The sequence below is a fragment of the Oncorhynchus clarkii genome, chromosome 13 (genome assembly GCF_045791955.1).
Source record: "Oncorhynchus clarkii lewisi isolate Uvic-CL-2024 chromosome 13, UVic_Ocla_1.0, whole genome shotgun sequence".
Lineage (NCBI taxonomy): Eukaryota > Metazoa > Chordata > Actinopteri > Salmoniformes > Salmonidae > Oncorhynchus > Oncorhynchus clarkii.
Window position 1 is genome coordinate 23,513,551 of NC_092159.1, and position 23,280 is coordinate 23,536,830.

The 23,280-nt window shown below is 45.4% G+C and overlaps 2 protein-coding genes across 2 annotated transcripts; one reads left to right on the forward strand and one right to left on the reverse strand.

The window, feature by feature from the left end:
• Nucleotides 1-37: 37 nt before the first annotated feature.
• LOC139424654 (trichohyalin-like) lies at nt 38-3,197 on the reverse strand. Its single transcript, XM_071176699.1, has 4 exons — nt 3,061-3,197; nt 1,959-2,223; nt 1,635-1,837; nt 38-1,259 (listed from the first exon to the last, which is right to left on the reverse strand). Exons 1-4 carry the CDS (start codon nt 3,092-3,094, stop codon nt 922-924), a joined length of 840 nt encoding a protein of 279 aa, XP_071032800.1. The 5' UTR covers nt 3,095-3,197; the 3' UTR covers nt 38-921.
• Nucleotides 3,198-8,434: 5,237 nt separating this feature from the next.
• On the forward strand, nt 8,435-20,760 carry LOC139424655 (cytoglobin-2-like). Its single transcript, XM_071176700.1, has 3 exons — nt 8,435-8,794; nt 17,009-17,240; nt 17,463-20,760. Exons 1-3 carry the CDS (start codon nt 8,637-8,639, stop codon nt 17,625-17,627), a joined length of 555 nt encoding a protein of 184 aa, XP_071032801.1. The 5' UTR covers nt 8,435-8,636; the 3' UTR covers nt 17,628-20,760.
• The last annotated feature ends 2,520 nt before the right edge of the window (nt 20,761-23,280 follow it).

The window sequence follows — 23,280 nt, forward strand, 5'->3', positions numbered from 1 at the left end:
TATGTTTTAAATACTTTAAAAGTGGTATTTCAGGGGGAACGGTAGGTCATGTATAATTTAATATAATACAAATCAAATAAAAATTGTTACACAACTTTGTCATATTTCCTAGAAATCTAACTAGCCTAATGAAAATTTTCTATACTCTTTCCTCAATTAACAAATACAGTTTCAAAATTGCTTGTAGTCATCCCATATCATTAGGAGGTTACGTAAGTACTTTCTTGAATTTTCAGCAGGAACAGCTTCATAATAATGACCACAAAGTCAGAATTGACTAAAGAGTTAATTGACATTGGGAGAATTGTTGGCAATTTTGTCTTTTCACTATAAAAATTACCCTTGATGAACAGCTTGTTATTCTATCACCAAAGGATTTGTTTAATAAGATAATGTGTGGGTATATGTACAGTGTGAGGATGTGCTACCTATTTTTTTTGTCAGTGTCCTTGTGGAATGCGGTCATCCAGCTTAGCTCAATGCCAGGCATGGATCTCCACACTTATATATGGGTGTCACAGCAGATTCCTTCACTAAGGCCATTGGCGTAGAACAAGGGGCAGAGGGTGCGATCCAGAGGTAGTACCACCCTCCCAACGTCTTAATGTTATGTCCATGTAACCGATGTGAAATTGCTAGCTAGTGGTAGGGGTGGTGCGCGCTAATAGCGTTTCAATCGGGTGACATCACTCTCTGAGACCTGGAGTAGTTGTTCCCCTTGCTCTGCAAGGGCTGCGGCTTTTGTGGAGCGATGGGTAACAATGCTTCGTGGGTGTCAGTTGTTGATGTGTGCAGAGGGTCCCTGGTTCGAGCCCAGGTAGGGGTGAGGGGACAGAAGTTATACTGTTACATCCACACCATACACCTTTGGTCCCTTCAGCCCCTCACCAGCCCCCCTCCACCACCACCCCATCAATCCTCTCATCCTTTGAGCACCTTCTCCTTTAGCAGGTCCAATATGACCTGTCTTTCCTGGCTCTCCAGCTCGAACCTCCTCTCCCTCTCCTTTCTCTCCGCCCCCAGCCTCTCTCTCTCCAGAGTGATCTTACTCCTCTGGATCTCTAGCTCCTCCCTCCTCAGCAATAACTCTTCCTCCCGCAGTCGTTGTTCCGCCTCCGAGCGCTTCTCCAGGAAGCTGAGGATCTCTGAGTAGGTCTGGCAGCAGCATTGGCAAGGCTGCTTGGCCATGGGCGCCGCCGAGACTAGCGAGAGCTCCGCCAGGTTCTCCTGCTGCTCCTCGGGCTCTGGGGTCATGGGGACTGAAGGGGGCAGGGAGGGGAGAGAATAGAGAGGGAGATAGTTGGTGATGGGGAGGATAAAGTCTCAAAAGGTCAACATTTTTTGGTTATCATTTCTTTGGTCGTAGTCACTCAAAAATGTTGCTGAGGAGCAAACATGTCACTGTGTGTCTCTTTGAGTACCAGCACACACAGAGACAACTGTTTTAGGCGGGGCAAGGGCAGGGCATTCTAAGCAATTGCAGGGGAACCACTGGTTTGGTCACAGTAGTGCTATAATAACAGTAATCTCTTCAGGTATGTGTCCTATTTCCTTCCTCCATTTGAATATAATCACAGATCTAAAAGTTATTCTCTCACCTCACAGATCTAAACAGACTTGGATTGGGTTCTTACCTTTGGGTTGTCCTGTTTGTGTGGAGATAATGATGGGTTTGTCCTGCTCTGGTTGACTAGCCAGCTCTTCCAAGGCTCGTTTCCTGAGTTCCTCATCCTGGTACTTACTCTCCCCGCTGGCCAGAAGACCCTTCTCTGCCTCCAGCTCCAACACCTCATGGAGTAGGTCTTCTTTCTGGGCATACAGCCTCTCTGTCCCAAACCTGAACACATACAGGCACATAAGCATGAACAGACACACAAGGTTGGGTATCAGCTTCTAATACATTCCTCCTATTAAGCGTATGTATGTCTAATGTCAACTTCTGGCCAGTCTTGACCAACCTGCGTAGGCTGGGGAAGTCCTGCTTCTTGTAGTAGTCCAGCAGCAGCATGGTCCTCTCCCTGCAACGCCGGGCGTCCACCTCAAAGCTCTCGTCCTGCAGGGCAGCAGTGATGATCTCCCCGACACGGGCCCAGATACGACCCGACTCCTTGGAACAGAACGGGTTCTGAGCAATGACCTCACGGAGCAGCAGGATGTCGTGGCGGGCGGAGAATCGCACCTGTCGCTTGCGGGGAGTGGTGGAGGGGCCGGCGAGGGAGAAACCTAGGGAGAGGAAGGGGGATGGAAAAAGTGACTATTGGTATAGAATCCTCAGATATGACCTTTGCCAAAAGGTCTGGGCCCCTAGTGCACTTATACTGTAACACTGGTTCAAGCCTCACTGACTGTTCCTCCTCAATTGCTACTTCAGAAAGTAAATAGACAATCCAGATGGTAAGGAAATAACTTGAAGTTCAACATGGGGAGCTGCAAGATAAACTACTGGGCTGAATATAAGGGGTTCACATTGGTGAATGTTTGGGAAACATACCTTGGTTGTAGTCCTTTTGGAAACCGTTTCCGTTTAAGGAGACGTAAAGAAAAACGGGTGAGACCCTATTTGAATTTGTCCCAATAGAAACTCTCGTTTGCTGTTTCCGTTTGAAGTAAACGGTTTTGCAACAGGGCGAAACGATTTGTAACAGATTAAGCTAATGATTACAACCCATGGCAAAGTATTTAATCATAAACGCAATTTAACTGGGAACGACCTGTAGGCTATTTGTTGGCGATTGGGGATCAGCTGTCATACAAAGCAAAGCCGATATTATCACTTTCACTGTCAAAGCAACAGCCGAAGCCCCCTATTTGCCTGGTGATGTAGGCTAGTTGCTAAAACGCGTTGCCATTCTAGGCACAAGTGCAAGCAACACGGCACGTCTACCCATGCAGAGGCAACGCAGTTAAAAAAAATTGTAGTATAAATGTTGCATTGTTTATTATGGGCCAGCGCGCGCACAGGAAAATCACACGAGCCGCATAAAAATGACAAATGCTGGTTATGGATTTATGAACAATAAAATATGTAATGTCAGACGTAGCAGTTTATGTCGGGCTCACCACCGTTATTTGCCATCTCCACCACACGTTCCATATCTGCATGTATCCGGGATCAGCTGATACACACAAAATGTTGAGGTCACAGTACACGTCCACTCACCAGTACAGGTTCCATTCTGACGTGTAACTCAACTTCTCTGGAAATCTGGCGAAACTGGCCAGGCGAAAATTGTGCAGGACCGCGGAGTGTCCACCAGATGGGGTCAATGTACCGCGCGTAAAGTTTCTGGTATATTCTGACAAGTGAAGTCAATTCCATCATCACAGAGAAATGGGTCTGGATGCTCTGTGCAATCCATAATACAGAACATATTCACTTGTGGCTATGACTTGGCATGATAAAAGGCAATCTGGAATATATAGTTGACCTACATAAGATTGCTCTATTCTGCATCTGATTTCTTTTTATTGACCATAAACAGTTGAACAATGCACTCACTTCAGAGTGAGTGGCACCTCAAATGTCATAATTCACTCTCCAGGTCAAGAGCTATTTACTGGAATGATGTGTTGAATAATTACATTTGAATGTCATCAGTATTCAGGTGGTCTCTTACCTCCCACCTTTTAACCCCATCCACCTCGCTCACTTACACACACAAGTCACTCTGCAACTCTCTCACATTTTAGTCATTTGACAGGCGTTCTTAACCAGAGCGACTTACATGAGCAAGTGCCTTGCTCAAGGGCACATTGAATGATTTTTCACCTAGCCTGCCTGGAGATTCGAACAAGCGACCTTTCGGTTACTGGCCCAACGCAAGGCACTTATCTTGTCACGGTGACATGGCGCTAATGAAATCTACTGAGGTATTGGACAGGCTGTGTATAACACATCACCATACTAGTTATGCAATAGTCATTATAATGGTCTCTACCCCATCAGACCAGAGTAGGCGCACTCCTAAAAACACACATCTAGGTTGTATCCTAAATGGCACCCTATTCCCTATATATAGTGCACTACTTTTTAACAGTGCCCATAGGACTCTAGTCAAAAGAAGTGCGCCCTGGTCAAAAGTAGTGCACAAGTAGGGAATAGGGTGCCATTTGGGACACTATTAGAGATGGGATCCAACTGGCAACTGACCTACTTGACCAGTGTCTCATTGAAGAAGTCAAATGTACATCTACACTGAGTGTACAAAATGTTAGGAACACCTAATATTGAGTTGCACCCCTTTTGCCGTCAGAACAGCCTCAATTCGTTGGGGCATAGACTACAAGGTGTCAAAAGCGTTCCACAGGGATGCTGGCCCATGTTGACTCCAATGCTTCCCACAGTTGTGTCAAGTTGGCTGGATGTCCTTTGGGAGGTGGACCATTCTTAATTCACACGTACAACTGTTGAGCGTGAAAAACCCAGCAGCTCTGCAGTTCTTGACACACTCAAACTGGTACGCCTGGTACCTACTACCACACCCCGTTCAAAGGCACTTAAATATTTTGTTTTACCCATTTACTCTCAGAATGGAAAACGTACACAATCCATGTCTAAATTGTCTCAAGGCTTAAAAATCCTTCTTTAACCCATCTCCTCCCCTTCATTTACACCAGGGGTTTCCAACAGGTTAATTGCGAGCTACCAGTAGCTCATAGCCCGTAAGCTACCAGTAGCTCATAGCCCGTAAGCTACCAGTAGCTCATAGCCCGTAAGCTACCAGTAGCTCATAGTCCGTAAGCTACCAGTAGCTCGTAGCTCGTAAGCTACCAGTAGTTTGTAGCCCGTAAGCTACCAGTAGTTTGTAGCCCATAAGCTACCAGTAGTTTGTAGCCCATAAGCTACCAGTAGTTTGTAGCCCATAAGCTACCAGTAGCTCATAGCCCACCTATGAGTAGCTCGCCAAACAATTCTGAAAGTACATGCACATGTGCCCTTGTGGGTTGACAGAAATACTTTCCCCCGAAACCTTCTCAATTAATTAAGGATCGGACCCTTTTTTTCCAATTTTCGCCTAAAATGACATACCCAAATCTAACTGCCTGTAGCTCAAGACCTGAAGCAAAGATATGCATATTCTTGATACCATTTCAAAGGAAACACTCTGAAGTTTGTGGAAATGTGAAATTAATGTAGGAAAATATAACACATTAGATCTGGGAAAAGATAATACAAAGAAAAAAACATGCATGTTTATATATGTATTTTTTCATCATCATTTTTTTTCATCAAATACAAGAGAAAGGCCAATATATGACTCAGGAAAATAAGCGCAATTTACATTTTGGCCACTAGATGTCAGCAGTGTATGTGCAAAGTTTTAGACTGATCCAATTAACCATTGCATTTCTGTTCAAAACGTTGTATCAAGACTGCCCAAATGTGGCTAATTTGTTTATTAATACATTTTCAAGTTCATAACTGTGCACTCTCCTCAAACAATAGCATAGCATTAGTGTTCTTCCAGACCAATTTGTTTTCCTTCTGATGTGATTTAAGCATTGACATGGACTCAGAACATCCAATTTCGTTGTTTCTCTATTAACAATTGTGATTTTAAGGGGGGAAAACAAAATCTAAATCAAGGAAAAATAAAACTTAGAATCATATTTGGGAGAAAATAAAACATAATTTGTAAAAGAAATCACACATTTTAGTTGTTTATTAACCATTATTTTACCAGGTATATTGACAGAAAGGACCCGGAGAAGACTTGCAGGGAGGAGAAGAGAAGAATGAGGAGCAAGCAACAAAAAAAATTGGAAAGCCCAAAAATGTGTAGCTCGTGATATGTTACATTTTTTAAGCTAGAAAAGGTGGGAGACCCCTGATCTACGCTGATTGACGTGGATTTAACAGGTGACATCAATCAGGGATCATAGCTTTCACCTGGATTCACCTGGTCAGTCTTTGTCATGGAAAGAGCATCCGTTCCTAATGCTTTGTACACTCAGTGTACATGTTTTACTTACAGCAAGGTCTGAGATGGAGAGGCGATAATATGAATACTATCATACACTATGATCATAGACGCTAACTTGGCCCCAAGCTACATTTACACAGTACAAATGCTTCATACATGTATGAGTAGCCTGTGACTCGGTCTTCATAATCTAGTGAGATTTTGAACAAACCTTTGCCAATTCGCAAAATGCTTTGTGTTTCAGTAGATGTTAGATGTTAGTGGCCAGTAACTTTATTTTCTCACAGTAGAAATTCTTTATACTCATACTATGCTATGAACAGTGTATTCTGTATGTATATGAGCAGGGGGTCATTTAATTATGTCCATATAGGTTTTAGTATTTGACTTAGTATTTGCTCACCCTAAGGCTGCGTTTACACAGCCAGCCTAATTCTGATCTTTAAGACCCATCAGATCAGAGCTATTGCTAATAATTGGGCAAAAGATCAGAATTGGGGTGACTGTGTAAACGCAGCCTAAGTGACACGTGGAACGTCTGACAGACATTAGTGTGCAATTCAGTTTAGTGTTGACGGGTGCCACACTGTACAGAAATCTGTCATCTTTCAAAAGCTGTGACAGCTCTGTCTCAACGGCAGGCAGGCTTTTTCTATAGCCTCCATGGCACAATAAAACTGTCACCGTAACCTCCTTTTCTCTTCGCCCCCCCAAACTGTTGTCTAGCCAGCAGTTTGTTAACTGTCTCCTCTGGCTGTGAGCGAATGTCACTGAGCGAATGCCACTGAGTGAATGTCACTGAGTGAATGCCACTGAGCGAATGTCAAACGTGGCATTTTCAATATCTTCAACACAGATTGACCCCTCCAGTAGCAGCTTTCTTCAATCGTCTTGTGTTGGTCTGTCTGCACTGCACAAATCAAAGGGTCATTTCAAACCAGGCGATCCAAGACTTTTGTTGAATTTACTTTTGAATGGTTTCATCAAGATGTTTTATGAATCATACATCCAATACAATTCAGTCAGTGAGATGTAAATACTCTATGACAGATAATGTCATTCATATTTCACACTTTGTTCTTGGCCTCCATTATTTGTTTCATAACTTTCTCAATAGCCTGAACGCAAATGGTAACTTCTCTTTTTTACACACACTCTCTCTCTCTCTCTCTCTCTCTCTCTCTCTCTCTCTCTCTCTCTCTCTCTCTCTCTCTCTCTCTCTCTCTCTCTCTCTCTCTCTCTCTCTCTCTCTCTCTCTCTCTCTCTCTCTCTCTTCGATCTCCTTTACACGATGTCATGTGAGAGTCTGTGGAAAGACAGAGGCTTCCTATAGCTTTTTCTATCACAGTCTATACAAGAGACGACACAGAACCCCACCACGCGCGCACATGCACGCACATACTCTTTCTCTCTTTCTCCATGTCTTTGTTTCTTTCCTTCTCTGGTAAGGGAGCTGTCTTCTCTCTGAACTGCTGTGTTTGTCAGGACCTGATGGAATGGAGGAGGGAGTGGGAGAGAGAGGGGTGGAGAGAAAAGAGAGGGGGTGGGGAGAGATAGAGAGAGGGGGTAGAATAGAGAGCATCTAGGATGTCTGTATTGTCCCTCCGCCTCCCTCTCACACACTCTCCTATCTCTCCCCTCTCTTTCTCTCTTTAATTTTGTCTACCTAATGTGCGCAGACATGCAAACACACGCACGCACACACACACACACATGCGCGTATGCACAAACATGCAAGCGCGTGCACACACGCACATACACTCTCCTCACACTTGTTTGTCTGCCTGTCTCTCTGTGCCCTCCCAGGGATGGAGACAGAGAAATCGCTCTATAAAAACAGTTGTGAGGAGTGTGTGCGTGTGTATGTGTGTGCACGCGCGTGCATGTGTGTGCATACATGTGTGTGTGTGTGTGTGTGTGTGTGTGCGTGTGTTTGCGTGTCTGCTCACATTAGATAGACAAAATGAAAGCAAGAGAGAGAGAGAAAAAGAGGGGGAAGGAGGGAGAGATAGGAGAGTGTGTGAGAGGGAGGTGGGGGGACAATACAGAGATCCTAGATGCTCTCTATAAAAACAGTTGTGAGGAGTGTGTGCGTGTGTATGTGTGTGCCCGCGCGTGCATGTGTGTGCATACATGTGTGTGTGTGTGTGCGTGCGTGTGTTTGCGTGTCTGCAAAACATTAGGTAGACAAAATGAAAGCGAGAGAGAGAGAGAAAGAGGGGGAAGGAGGGAGAGATAGGAGAGTGTCTGAGAGGGAGGCGGGGGGACAATACAGAGATCCTAGATGCTCTCTATTCTACCCCCTCTCTCTATCTCTCCCCACCCCCTCTCTTTTCTCTCCACCTCTCTCTCCCACTCCCTCCGCCATTCCATCAGGTCCTCACAAACACAGAAGTTCAGAGGGAAGACAGCTCCCTTACCAGAGAAGGAAAGAAACAAAGAAACGGAGGAAGAGAGAAAGAGTGAGGGGAATAAAAAAAGAAGTGGTATTAACAGTGGAGGACAAGTTTTGGAGGAGAGGAGAGCAAAGGGAGAGAGGGGTGGTTTGGGTGGGGGGTGGGTAGCGTACAAGGCTGCTCCGTCTGTCTCCTCCATCCCTCCGTCTCCGTCGCCGTGGGTTCACAGCTCTCCCTCCCCCCCTCCCTCGCTCCCTACCTCCCCCGCTCGCTGCTGGCAGGAGCCTCCGAGCTGCTGCGGCGGAGGTCGTCTCGGATGGAGTCGCCAAGAGACGTAGGAGGAGAGACGATGGAGCGCGGGGAGCGGCCAGAGCGGGCCGAGCCGCTGACCGATGCCGAGCGGGAGATCATCCAGAACACCTGGGTACACGTCTACGAGAACTGCGAGGACGTGGGCGTGTCGGTCCTCATAAGGTATGTGGTCAGGTGGGTGGGTCCTCATAGTGGTGGGGCTGTTGGTCTCCATAGTGATGGGGCTGTTGGTCGCCATTGTGGTGGGGCTGGAGGTCCTCCTAAGGCACATATAGGGCTGATGTCTCTCTTCGAGTACGTGGGGTTTAGAGTCCTCATAGTGTTGAGGCTGGAGGTCCCCATAAGGTACGTGAAGTATCAGGGGGTCCTCATAAGGTTTGTGTAGCTGGTGGGGCAGGATGGCATGGGGGGGGGGTCTGCAATTTTAGTGGAGTACAATTAAAAAATGACGTTCGTTCTGTACAGCATCTTATCAGGCATAGCAAAGTTTGGGCAAAGAAGTTGTGAGTGGAGGATGATTGGGGTTAATGGGGACTAGACTCGACCAACATACAGACACAGATTTCCACTGATGTTTCCAGCAGCTGAGCACCGCTGGACGTGTGTTTTCCATAGATACGTGCAGATTGGAGGGGGATCATGCATTTCTATGAAAGCCCACAGCAGGCTTTGGAAAAGGCAGGGGGATTGAGTCCACACTGCGCAGACCACACACACACACATAGACTATTCTGCTCTCATTCACTCACTTCTGTCCTCATTAAAAAAAGCAATTTCTCAGAAGCCCTCTTCATTCTACAGACTATTTTTGTAAGACGTGATAATTGAGGGAGAGCACATGTTTCTGCTTAAATGTCCTCCTGTCTGAGGCAGACATTCCTGTTCTAGCTGTTCAGTTGGTGCTTTACACCTATTTCACATCTTTTACCTGTCACATTTTCACTCTAAACTTGAAGCACCAGTTTAGCAGGTACCTTTCTGTGGCACCTGGATGACTGCTTATTATTCTTTATTTATTGAATTCTAATATTACAAGTTGTCTGTCACTTTGTTTGTATGTCTGTGTTGGTCTTAATGCTGAGGCTCTGCATCTGAACAAAGAGTCACTGTCTGATTGAGCTGGGATGCGTTTGACTTTTGTCCCAGTGTTGTCTCAGTGTTGTCCCAGTGTTGTCCCAGTGTTGTCTCAGTGTTGTTCCAGTGTTGTCCCAGTGTTGTCTCAGTGTTGTCCCAGTGTTGTCTCAGTGTTGTCCCAGTGTTGTCTCAGTGTTGTCCCAGTGTTGTCTCAGTGTTGTCCCGGTGTTGTCTCAGTGTTGTTCCAGTGTTGTCTCAGTGTTGTCTCAGTGTTGTCCCAGTGTTGTCCCAGTGTTGTCCCAGTGTTGTCCCAGTGTTGTCTCAGTGTTGTCCCAGTGTTGTCTCAGTGTTGTCCCAGTGTTGTCTCAGTGTTCCACATGGAATGCCGAGAGGGCTCGTTAAAACGGACAGTAGGGCGCCGCTAAGGCAGTGATGTGATCTGATTTTGGATCAGAGCGACAAGATAGTCCCTTAGGGAAAGCTCTGAGGGCAGAGAGTGTGTAGAGTTGTCTCTCTGTGTGTGTGTGTGTGTGTGTGCGTGCGTGTGTGTCGTTCTTATCTGTGGGTAACAGCAACAAGCTTTGGCACTAAACTGTCTCTCTAGACTCTCCCTCTCAGTCTCTCTCTCATCCTCCGTCTCTGTTCCTCTCTCTCCCTCACTTTCTTTCTCACTATCCGTCTCCCTCCTATTCTCTCTCGTTTTCCTCAGTCTCCCTCCCATTCTCTATTCCTTATGTCGCTTTCTTTCTATCTTTCATTTCTTTCTGTCCCTTGACAACAAGATCACAGGCTCTCTTGACATGCCCAGGCTTGAATGCTCTGCTGGGTCTGATAATCCTACTGAGTGCAAAGCCTCTCGACTGCACCTACAGTACCAGTCAAAAGTTTGGACACACCTACTCATTCAAGGGTTTTTCTTTATTTTTTATTATTATTATTATTTTCTACATTGTATAATAATAGTGAAGACATCACAACTATGAAATAACACGTATGGAATCATGTAGTGACCAAAAAAGTGTTAAACAAATCAAAATATGTTTTATATTTGAGATTCTTCAAAGTAGCCACCCTTTGCTTTGATGACAGACAGCTTTGCACACACCTGGCATTCTCTCAACCAGCTTCATGAGGTAGTCACCTGGAATGCATTTCAATTAACAGGTGTGCCTTGTGAAAGTTAATTTCCTTAATGCATTTGAGCCAATCAGTTGTGTTGTGACAAGGTAGGGGTTGTATACAGAAGATGGCCCTATTTGGTACTTGACCAAGTTCATATTATGGCAAGAACACATCAAATAAGCAAAGAAAAACGACCGTCCATCAATACTTTAAGACATGAAGGTCAGTCAATACGGAACATTTGAACAACTTTTATCGCGAAAACCATCAAGAGCTATGATGAAACTGGCTCTCATGAGGACCGCCACAGGAAAGAAAAATACAGAGTTGTATCTGCTGCAGAGGATAAGTTCATTAGAGTTACCAGCCTCTGAAGTTGCATCCCAAATAAATGCTTCACAGAGTAACAGAGTAACAGACACATCTCAACATCAGCTGTTCAGGGGAGACTGTGTGAATCAGGCCTTCGTGTTCAAAATGCTGCAAAAAAAAACAGTACTAAAGAACGCCAACAAGAATAATATACTTGCTTGGGCCAAGAAACACGAGAAACATGTCCTTTGGCCTGATAAGTCCAAATTTGAGATTTCTGCTTCCAACCGCTGTGTCTTTGTTAAACGCAGAGTAGGTGAACGGATGATCTCTGCATGTGTGGTTCCCACCGTAAAGCATGGAAGAGGAGATGTGATGGTGTGGGGGTGCTTTGCTGGTGACACTCTCAGTGAATTATAAAAAAATTCTGTGTGATCACGCTCTCCGTAGCCGACGTGAGTAAGACCTCTAAACAGGTCAACATACACAAGGCTGCGGGGCCAGACGGATTACCAGGACGTGTGCTCCGGGCATGTGCTGACCAACTGGCAGGTGTCTTCACTAACATTTTCAACATGTCCCTGATTGAGTCTGTAATACCAACATGTTTCAAGCTGACCACCATAGTCCTTGTGCCCAAGAACACAAAGGTAACATTCCTAAATGACTACAGGCCCATAGCACTCATGTCCGTAGCCATGCTTTGAAAGGCTGGTAATGGCTCACATCAACACCATTTTCCCAGAAACCCTAGACCCACTCCCATTTGCATACCGCCCCAACAGATCCACAGATGATGCCATCTCTATTGCACTCCACACTGCCCTTTCCCACCTGGACAAAAGGAACACTTATATGAGAATGCTATTCATTGACTACAGTTCAGTGTTCAACACTATAGTACCCTCAAAGCTCATCACTAAGATAAGGATCCTGAGACTAAATACCTCCCTCTGCAACTGGATCCTGGACTTCCTGATGGGTCTCCCACAGGTGGTGAGGGTAGGTAGCAACACATCTGCCACGCTGATCCTCAACACTGGAGCTCCCCAGGGGTGCGTGCTCAGTCCCCTCCTGTACTTCCTGTTGACCCACGGCTGCATGGCCAGGCACGACTCCAACACCATCAGTTTGCAGACGACACAACAGTGGTAGGCCTGATCACCGACAACGACGAGACAGCCTATAGGGAGGAGGTCAGAGACCTGGCCAGGTGGTGCAAGAATAACAACCTATCCCTCAACGTAACCAAGACTAAGGATATGATTGTGGACTACAGGAAAAGGAGGACCGAGCACCCCCCCATTCTCATCGACGGGGCTGTAGTGGAGCAGGTTGAGAGCTTCAAGTTCCTTGGTATCCACATCACCAACAAACTAGATTGGTCCAAACACACCAAGACAGTTGTGAAGAGGGCATGACATAGCCTATTCTCCCTCAGGAAACTAAAAAGATTAGGCATGGGTCCTGAGATCCTCAAAAGGTTCTACAGCTGCAACATCGAGAGCATCCTGACTGTTGCATCACTGCCTGGTACGGCAATTGCTCGGCCTCCGACCGCAAGGGACTACAGAGGGTAGTGCGTACGGCTCAGTACATCACTGGGGCTACGCTGCCTGCCATCCAGGACCTCTACACCAGGCGGTGTCAGAGGAAGGCCATAAAAATTGTCAAAGACCCCAGCCACCCCAGTCATAGGCTGTTCTCTCTACTACTGCATGGCAAGCGGTACCGGAGTGCCAAGTCCAGGACAAAAAGGCTTCTTAACAGTTTTTACTCCCATGCCAGAAGACTAATCAAATGGCTACCCGGACTATTTGCATTGTGTGCCTCCCCAACCCCTCTTTTTACGCTGCTGCTACTCTCTGTTTATCATATATGCATAGTCACTTTAACTATACATTCATGTACATGCTACCTCAATTGGGCCGACCAACCAGTGGCTAACCGGACTATCTGCATTGTGTCCCGCCACCCACCACCCGTCAACCCCTCTTTTACGCTACTGCTACTCTCTGTTCATCATATATGCATAGTCACTTTAACCATATCTACATGTACATACTACCTCAATCAGCCTGACTAACCGGTGTCTGTATGTAGCCTCGCTACTGTATATAGCCTCGCTACTGTATATAGCCTCGTTACTGTTATTTTTCACTGTCTTTTTACTGTTGTTTTATTTCTTGACTTACCTATTGTTCACCTAATACATTTTTTGCACTATTGGTTAGAGCCTGTAAGTAAGCATTTCACTGTAAGGTCTACACCGGTTGTATTCGGCACATGTGACAAACACACTTTGATTTGATTTGAAAATTCAAGGCACACTTAATCAGCATAGCTAGCACAGTATTCTGGAGCAATACGCCATCCCATCTGGTTTTCTCTTAGTGGGACTATCATTTGTATTTCAACAGGACAATGACCCAACACACCTCAAGGCTGTGTAAGGGCTATTTGACCAAGAAGGAGAGTTATGGAGTGACATGGCCTCCACAATCACCCGACCTCAACGAATTGAGATGGTTTGGGATGAGTTGGACCGCAGAGTGAAGGAAAAGCAGCCAACAAGTGCTCAGCATATGTGGGAGCTCCTTCAAGACTGTTGGAAAAGCATTCCAGGTGAAGCTGGTTGAGAGAATGCCAAGAGTGTGCAAAGCTGTCATCAAGGCAAAGGGTGGCTACTTTGAAGAATCTAAAATCAAAAATATATTGGGATTTATTTAAAACTTTTTTGGTTACTACATGATTCCATGTGTTATTCCATAGTTCTGATGTCTTCACTATTATTCTACAATGTAGAAAATAGTACAAATAAAGAAAAACCCTAGAATGAGTAGGTGTGTCCAGACTTTTGACTGGTACTGTATGTCACACTCCCTAACATCCCTCCGATTCAGGGAAACGGAGACATCACTGTACCCACTAATTGGCCTGCTCCTATTAACAAGCAGATGGCCAGAGTAAGCAGGTCATCTGTGTGGAATGGATAATGGTCTAATAGCTATCCTGAAAGCACATTGAAGAGTGGATGGATACTGGGTCAAAGCCTTCCACGGTTCGGTTGACTTCCATGGTTCGCCATGTGAATGCTTAGCTATTTGCATTTCTATCCTTCTGCTTGGATGGTTGGAAAGAATAGACAGTGACAATTAGCCTGGGCTAATGTCATCATCAATGTGCACAAATGCAATTTCACCCGTGAGGAGACCACCTCTGGCCATCTCGAGTACTGTAAAAAAATGGCAGCTCAATGAAATCACCAAACATCGAACAATAGTACTAGGCTGTGACTACATGCTTCTGATACTAGCGTGATGGATATGGAGTTCTCCAAAGTGGTCCGTCTTGAGGACTGAGGAGTCGAGACTTGATTTGATTTCATGAAGTGCTTTGAACAACCATAAAGGGAAACCATCCCTCTGTGTTGTGTCTGATGCTCGCTCAAGTTAGTCAAGGTTGTTTCTCTCAGTACTCAAAAGCGTGTTGCCTTCCCGAAAAGAACCCTTCAAGACTAATTCGAATGTGACTAACAAACCACTAATGGTGCTGCGTTGATGACTTCATTGAAATGCAGCGACAGGTTTGGGGGAATTCAGTGTGAGAGTATCTTTGACACTCCAGACACTCCACTCTCACTCTCTGGCTCTGGTTGTGTTAGGGTTTCAGGGCAAATGTTTTGACAGTCTTGCATTATAGAGATATCGAGATGTAGAAATATACATGCAGATATGAAAGTGAATATACACTGTTTGTATATTTAACAGTATATTATTGCACAATACTCTTGTACCTATAAAGGAGACCCTAAAGAGGATTGGCGAGGTATACGAAAAAAGTCCTTCATTTCTGACTTCTAAGAGAAAAAGTCCTTTCCTCACAAAGCTCTAAGGGACTTTCATGTTTATCTGCAAGGAACAACAAAGTGTTTCAAAGACAAAGTGAAGCAGCGACAGCTGGGAGAGCTTGGCTTGGGGACAGCTACAGGCAAGCAGGCGCCTCTTTAGCGTAGCATAGCATAGCATAGCATAGCATAGCATAGCTTGTCACAGGATCTGCGGGGATGCAGTGCAGTGTAGCGCTGCTGCCAGAGGCCAAACCTAACCAACGCTGAATAACTAAACCCTCGTACCCATTCAGCCGCACTAGTGTAAAGCACTTACATGAGTCAAATTGGGTCAGGGGTAAAACAAGACGAGAGTGTATGTGTGTTCCAAGTGTTCATTTGTTTACGTATAAAGCATTCTGTGCTTTCACCAGAAAGGGTGAGAGCAGAGTCAAAAATCTAAAAATATCCCCCGTATATCTCCTTGTACGAGCAGTGTAAGCTTGTGAAAACCTCTTATCGATAAAATGCACGGCCGCTAATTGAGGTGGCCTGACGTGGTCAGTGTTGGTGGTGGGGATGTACAAACTGTAGACCTCAATCAAAACAAAGCCATTCCCCATTCTCTCAGCTTACACCTCTAGGGTGGTTGGAGAATGGGCGTTACTGTACGGCCCTAAAAAACAACGTGCAGTTCAAACTAGTCCATAGACGGCACACACATCAGTCACAGTGCCCTCTGTGTGAAGTCCAGTAATCCTCAGAGAGGTGCTCTTCCTTTTGAAGTTCCATTATTTTCCGTTCAGGACAAGTGTGTTGTTCTGCAGGATATACAGTATCTGTGACTAGGGAGGGGAGGTCTTGACAGAAGCACTTTAGGACGTACAAGGCTCACATAGAGGCTGGTATCTACTGTCACTTTTGTGGATGACAAAGCAGTCGCAGGACATAGAGTTTTTTTTGCATCCTTTATCGGCTGTGTGTGGCCGATAAAGGGTATTGTTATGTGGCTCGTAATCAATGCCAAGCCATTTAGGCAGAGGAAACATCCTACGCACAGTCACCGTGGGTGAAATGCTCCGGGAGGAACATCGACTGCCAACAGTCTCGCTCCTCCGGTCCCCAGCAGCACCTGCCTCTAATTACACTCAAAGAAACGATCTCGCCTCATCAGCACCACTTTACCGTTCGCGCCTGCCAATCACCCCGTGCTGCGTGTTGGGGGTGCCCTGAGCAGATTCTCCAAGTAGACACGAGAAATCACTCCCCTCGCAGGGCGTAAACACTTGAGTCGTAAAACCCAAGTCGTGACAAGTGTAAGCAAACCCAATCACCGAGATGCAGATGAGGCTATGTTAATAGGCTGATTACAACTCGAGGCACATTGTGCATTTTGACAACTTTGAGTCGTTTTCATTAGCTCCAGGTCACACATACAACGAGCAGTAATGTCTCCAGAATTTTTCTTTGTAATGCATGTGACTTCTTGGCCACAGGGCATCCGTTCAATGAGTAGATTCATAAATCTTAAAGCTTGAATGCTTCGAACAAATGTTATGAAGCGTACATATTCCCCAACTAGTACCGATTTCAGTAACTTCAGTCATTTGAGTGGCTTTTGCCCAGGGTCTAAACTGACATGTTATTCATCCCTCATTTTTTACACTGACACCATTTGATTGCCTGTGGGCATGTTGATATCTTCTGGGTTGCTCTGTGTGGATTGCGGGGACATTCGAATAAGAGTGATCTTGTCTAATTAGAATGTCAACGTCCTGGAACATTTGAAAACCAGCATGGATGATATCCGCATAAGATGTGCTTGTACCGTCATGGATCGGCACTAACTCTAACCCGGACTCTTTTGTCCCCCAGTTTCTTGGACTTCCCCTGATATTGTTTGATTGCACGGTCGTTCTGTGGGTGTTATGATATTATGAGTACACTAACTTCTACCCAGAGCCATAGATTAACCTTGACACCAGAAGTTCCAGGAAAATCACAGAGTAAGAATGGTAATTGCTCTTTCTGTCCTCCAGGTTCTTTGTGAACTTCCCGTCGGCCAAGCAGTACTTCAGCCAGTTTCAGGACATGGATGACCCAGAGGAGATGGAGCGCAGTGTCCAGCTGAGGCACCACGCCCGCCAGGTGATGGGCGCCATCAACAAGGTGGTGGAGAACCTCCATGACCCAGAGAAAGTGTCCTCTGTTCTGGCTCTGGTGGGCAAGGCGCATGCTGTCAAACACAAGGTGGAGCCTATGTACTTTAAGGTGAGAGGGCGTGGCTTATCTGTCCATAATGGTCCATAATGCCCCTCTGAAAGGTTTTGACTGAAGTTGTGTTGCTCTGTTTCAACTGGAAAGGCTTTGAGGGTGTTTTTACTCTCTTTTTTTCATCTGGCAATTTGTATTTTTCTTTACATCTTGCCATCTTCTTCCTCTCACCTTTCTCCTCTGTGTTAATCTCACTTCCTCCCTTTCTCCATCTCTTAGATCCTGTGTGGTGTAATGCTGGAGGTGTTCTCGGAGGACTTCCCAGAGTTCTTCACGGCAGAAGTGCAAATGGTGTGGACCAAACTGATGGGGGCGGTGTACTGGCATGTGACGGGCGCCTACGCAGAAGTTGGCTGGGTGCAGCTCTCCAGCTCGGCAGTGTGAGGGGCGATAGCAGGGGAGATTTTTAGGGCTGAGACTGTTCATAGAATATCTTGTTGTGTTCAACTTTTGGGGGAGTCTTTGCCCTCTCCCTGCTGACTCATTGTGCGTACTTTACTGTATAGCCCCTGAGATGTTGTCTGTATAGCCCCCGAGGCGTTGTCTGTATAGCCCCTGAGATGTTGTCTGTATAGCCCCCGAGGCGTTGTCTGTATAGCCCCCGAGGCATTGTCTGTATAGCCCCAGAGGTGTTGTCTGTATATCTCCTTAGGTGTTTTCTATATAGCCCCTGCGGTGTTGTCTGTATAGCCCCTGAGGTGTTGTCTGTATGGCCCCTGAGGTGTTGTCTGTATAGCCCCTGAGGTGTTGTCTGTATAGCCCCTGAGGTGTTGTCTGTATGGCCCCTGAGGTGTTGTCGGTATAGCCCCTGAGGTGTTGTCTGTATAGCCCCTGAGGTGTTGTCTGTATAGCGTACAGTAAGTGAGAGTGTGTATTCTCTATGCCCTCATCCAACCCTCATTGTAGTATTGTAAATCTCCAATGCTTTCAAGGGAACTAAGGGCTCCATTTTAGGGAGTTTTGTTGCTCACTGAATGTATGCCACTTTGGATTCCCAAACACACCCTGTCTCTTTCCATGCCCATCTCATGCACTATACAAACACACCCTGTCTCTTTCCATGCCCATCTCATGCACTATACAAACACACCCTGTCTCTTTCCATGCCCATCTCATGCACTATACAAACACACCCTGTCTCTTTCCATGCCCATCTCATGCACTATACAAACACACCCTGTCTCTTTCCATGCCCATCTCATGCACTATACAAACACACCATGTCTCTTTCCATGCCCATCTCATGCACTATACAAACACACCCTGTCTCTTTCCATGCCCATCTCATGCACTATACAAACACACCCTGTCTCTTTCCATGCCCATCTCATGCACTATACAAACACACCCTGTCTCTTTCCATGCCCATCTCATGCACTATACAAACACACACTGTCTCTTTCCATGCCCATCTCATGCACTATACAAACACACCCTGTCTCTTTCCATGCCCATCTCATGCACTATACAAACACACCCTGTCTCTTTCCATGCCCATCTCATGCACTATACAAACACACACTGTCTCTTTCCATGCCCATCTCATGCACTATACAAACACACCCTGTCTCTTTCCATGCCCATCTCATGCACTATACAAACACACCCTGTCTCTTTCCATGCCCATCTCATGCACTATACAAACACACCCTGTCTCTTTCCATGCCCATCTCATGCACTATACAAACACACCCTGTCTCTTTCCATGCCCATCTCATGCACTATACAAACACACCCTGTCTCTTTCCATGCCCATCTCATGCACTATACAAACACACACTGTCTCTTTCCATGCCCATCTCATGCACTATACAAACACACCCTGTCTCTTTCCATGCCCATCTCATGCACTATACAAACACACCCTGTCTCTTTCCATGCCCATCTCATGCACTATACAAACACACCCATCTGCTAACACCCTGTCCATACGGCAAATGGCTATTTAAATGTAGAAACAATTTCAAAGTGATGGGATAGAGCCACAGGCTGACAGACCACTGTTAAGGTGCCATCTCCTCTTTATAAGCATGCATGCACGAGCACACACACACACACACACACACAAACACACACATACACCACTCTGCCGACTTTGACCGCCCACATGCTAATATTTACGGAGCATTTACTTGGTTTACATTTCCTCATTAAACTCTCCATTAAGGGTTTAAGAAACTGACTCCGGAGGTCTCTGGAAATACAACGGACCCTTTGAAGTAGCATCAGTGTATCTTTCACCATATCTAATATACTAAGCACTCTACAACCCTACCAAGAGGTCTATACACTTTGGTACAGTTTAAACCATGTTGGGTTGGAATGTACAATACGGTGCCACAAGTTGGAGCCCTGCTCCCGACTTTTCCCCTGAAAACACTACAAATGGATTTTGAGTGTCAGTTTAGATCCAATCTCCTCTCTGTCTCTGATAGTAACTCCTCTGGTCCCTCTCAGATTTGTCATTTACCATTAATGAGGATGTAATGGGGCTCCGATCTTCCTCTTCTGGTCATTCATCAAATATCTCCCCTACTCTCTCATCCTTTCTTTCCTCTGGCCAAATGCTGAGAGAGAACGTCCCTCTATCTGCTTTGCTACCATGGCTATTTGGCTAATAATATAATTCTATTCATATTCTACTGCCTTCTCCTTTGTTGTTCCTTTGGAGGCCAGCAGTAAAGTTACAAGATCAAGGATATACAGTTGGCTTATATGGCTGATAAATAACCGCCACAGGAAGTTGAGCTAATACAATATGACAAACTCATTCAGCAAGAGACCAGTGGCTGTAGATGAGAGGAAATGAGGTGGATTACTGTAGAAGTTGTTGTCTATAATAAATTATCTCTCCCATTACACCTACAGTACAATACACTCACCAGTCTCACACTGCTAGCAAAACATTTGACCTCAGATCTTGAGTACAAACCCGTTAGAGGTCAGGCTCCTCTGTTCGTCTGAGTAGCTCGGGGTGGAGGAGTATTTGTGTTGGGCGTGAGCCGCCCCGACAGGTTGTTTTATTAAACACGTCACCCATAATTCACAAAATGGCTACATTTATTTTTTAAATTCCCCCTTCAGCTGTAAGCTCGTACCCTCCATCTGCAGAGTTTTCCTCCCTGACACTCTCTCGTGAACACACACACACACACACACACACACACACACACACACACACATACACATACACACACACACACACACACACACACACACACACACAGAGAGACATCATATACTACATCTGGGACTTCTTGTTGTGAATTGTTTTTTTGTCAGTGAGTTTTAAAGCTTGGACTTTATATTTTTCTAAATATATAAAACACAATAATTATCTGTTTATGTATTTGGAATGGAATACTTTATAACTATGATTATATACATTTGTTGACTGGGGCAGTGGGAGTGGTTTTGTGCTGTTTTAGCATGTTTGCACAGCCTCATACAGACGTGTACCTTTGCAGACCTGGTGAAATTAACTATCAACAACTATCAATAAAGGGATAATTACCTACACTTGTTTCAGGGCGTTTGGACTGTCTTTGAATGTGTGACCATATACTGTAGGTTTTATGTATTTGAATGTGTATGATATATATCTGCCGAGAGCATATGTGTTGACTATCCAAGACTGTGCAGAATTTCCTAGGAATTAAATAGAGTTTGTCAATTCTACTCAGTTCTCTATTCTCGTCTCTTAAAGTGCCCGTCTAAGAGAAGTAGCCTGGTCCCAGATCTGTTTGTGCTATCATGTCAACTTCTTGTCACCCACTGACAATGAACAATGGAATTGGCAAGAGCAAAAACAGATCTGGGACCAGGCTAGGCTACTTCTCTTCCCTCCCCTTCTCCAGTCTGGTGCAGAAGACTGAAATAGCACAACAGGACCTCTTGCCTATAGGTGCACAGAGGTATTGGGTTTTCGAGGCCCTCTGTTTCACTCTGCTAATTCAATAATGAGATGTAAATGTCATTAATCAATGACTAATTAACGTGCCTGTTCGCTGGTTGATGCCCAGAGCAATGCTTTTTATCAAAGGGCACCGGTGAGAGCTTCAAACAGTGAAGAAGGAATCCTTTTTTAAATTCCACACGGCAATGTGTTCCGGGTCTCTTGCCGATATATCATCATGTACTGTATCATCAGATGTGATTGCTTTATTGTAAATGTATGCAAATCCAATGACTGCTCTGAGTTTTACAGTGTTGGTCGGGAAGAATTCCCACTATCATGGAAACTTCCAGATATTTGGTTTTAATTGAATGATAAAGCACTGTAGTAGATTCTACATCTCCCACCTCCTACTGTATCTGCAGAGGAATATCTCCAGTGGTATTTAGCAGTGTGCGTGCTCCCCTGTGTGCTGTGTTGACAGGATGGTGATGTTTCACCAAGGCGACCAGTCTCTTGTCACCAAGCTTGTCATTCTAGCCAGCGCTGGTGACAGTCAGGGACTAATTTGGACAGGCTCCCATGGTGATAACAAAGACACAAACACACATGTGCACCTACATCAACATTCAAAGCTGTACAGTAAGGTGAGAAGTGCCGGCGTATGAGAAGAGAACACACACACACACAGACACACGCATGTGCACGCACACACACACACACACACACACACACACACACACACACACACACACACACACACACACACACACACACACACACACACACACACACACACACACACACACACACACACACACACACCAGCCTACCTATCTGACTCAGCAGTTGCAGGGATGTTGGGATTAAATAGCCTATTAATAGTGTCAGGGACAAGAGAACAGCATTTGGCAGCAGATCCGTCATGCATCACCTATGTGGCTACGTAACCTTCTCATAGTACAACGGGTAATGTCCACACATAACCTCATCCAGAGGCCCTGTTGGTACTTGAACTTCTAGCAGCATACAGGTCCTCTCTAGTCATGAGAGGAGAGGACTTAATAAGCATTGTTCTTACTACCATGGCTACCACATCACCCACAGCCTCCAATTGATTCATAGAACCCCTCTCTTCTCCACTGTAACTCATGACCAAGTCGTTGCTGCAACTTGGTAAAATAAGGGTTAAATATACCAGGTTACGATACATTTGGCCAGGTCATAGAGCAGGGAGTGTCAAACTCATTCCACAGAGGGCCGAGTGTCTGCGGGTTTTTGTTTTTTTCCTTTCAATTGAGACCTAGACAACCAGATGAGGGGAGTTCCTTACAAATTAGTGACCTTATTACAAGTACAAGGATGGAGCGAAAATCCACAGACACTCGGCCCTCCGCGGAATGAGTTTGACACGTGGGCCATATAGGGTTAAGTAATAGCAATGTTAACAACAGTCTGATGTCACTGCATTCAACCAGGATTGGAAATGTCATAATAACAAGCATCCTTTCACTCATCTGAATGTGGATCTACATGAGTAAAAAAGAACGTAGACTTGGTTAAAAACAGCTGGGGCAAGACACCAAAACCATGCAGGTGGCAGTGGTTCTTAGATACATATCTCTTGGTGATTTATGGCTCCAAGAGGCTCTCCGTCATGACAGGGCTGTGGAGGAGAAACCTGAGGATTCCACAATTAGGAACACTTCTCCAAGCCAGAGATGAGATGCTCACATAACTTGCAGAATTCACATTCTTGGCAGTGCCCCTGTGAATCCTAAACCATCCGATACCCACGCTTCAGAGCATTCCTGACAGACCTCGAGGAGTCTGTGCCTGCCTACATGGGGAATTTCACATCTCCGGTGCTGATAGATTGCCTTGAGAATGGCCATCTCGAGATGCCTGGGTCACATTCACAATCTCCTCACTCTAACAAGACAGGGGAGGATGGTATTCATTGACATCCGGGACAGAGAGCATCCATCCCTTCTTTGCGCCTTTCCCTGTAATGGTTCATTATGTTGCCAAGGGTCTGGCATTCAGGGGCCTATGAAAAGTTTTCCATATAGGAAGTCGTCAATATAGGCTCCAGTGGGGCACATCATGGTAGTAGCATTGATAGCCTGTGATAATACTGGT

What these genes read in the sequence shown, in the direction of transcription:
- LOC139424655 (XM_071176700.1), top strand. Translation starts at nt 8,637, where the DNA reads ATGGAGTCGCCAAGAGACGTAGGAGGAGAGACGATGGAGCGCGGGGAG. An exon ending in GGCGTGTCGGTCCTCATAAG is followed by an intron (nt 8,795 to 17,008) that starts GTATGTGGTCAG and finishes TCTGTCCTCCAG; the next exon opens with GTTCTTTGTGAACTTCCCGT. An exon ending in TGGAGCCTATGTACTTTAAG is followed by an intron (nt 17,241 to 17,462) that starts GTGAGAGGGCGT and finishes TCCATCTCTTAG; the next exon opens with ATCCTGTGTGGTGTAATGCT.
- LOC139424654 (XM_071176699.1), bottom strand. Translation starts at nt 3,094, where the DNA reads ATGGAACGTGTGGTGGAGATGGCAAATAACGGTG. An exon ending in GGAGATGGCAAATAACGGTG is followed by an intron (nt 2,224 to 3,060) that starts GTGAGCCCGACA and finishes TCCTCTCCCTAG; the next exon opens with GTTTCTCCCTCGCCGGCCCC. An exon ending in ACAAACAGGACAACCCAAAG is followed by an intron (nt 1,260 to 1,634) that starts GTAAGAACCCAA and finishes TGCCCCCTTCAG; the next exon opens with TCCCCATGACCCCAGAGCCC.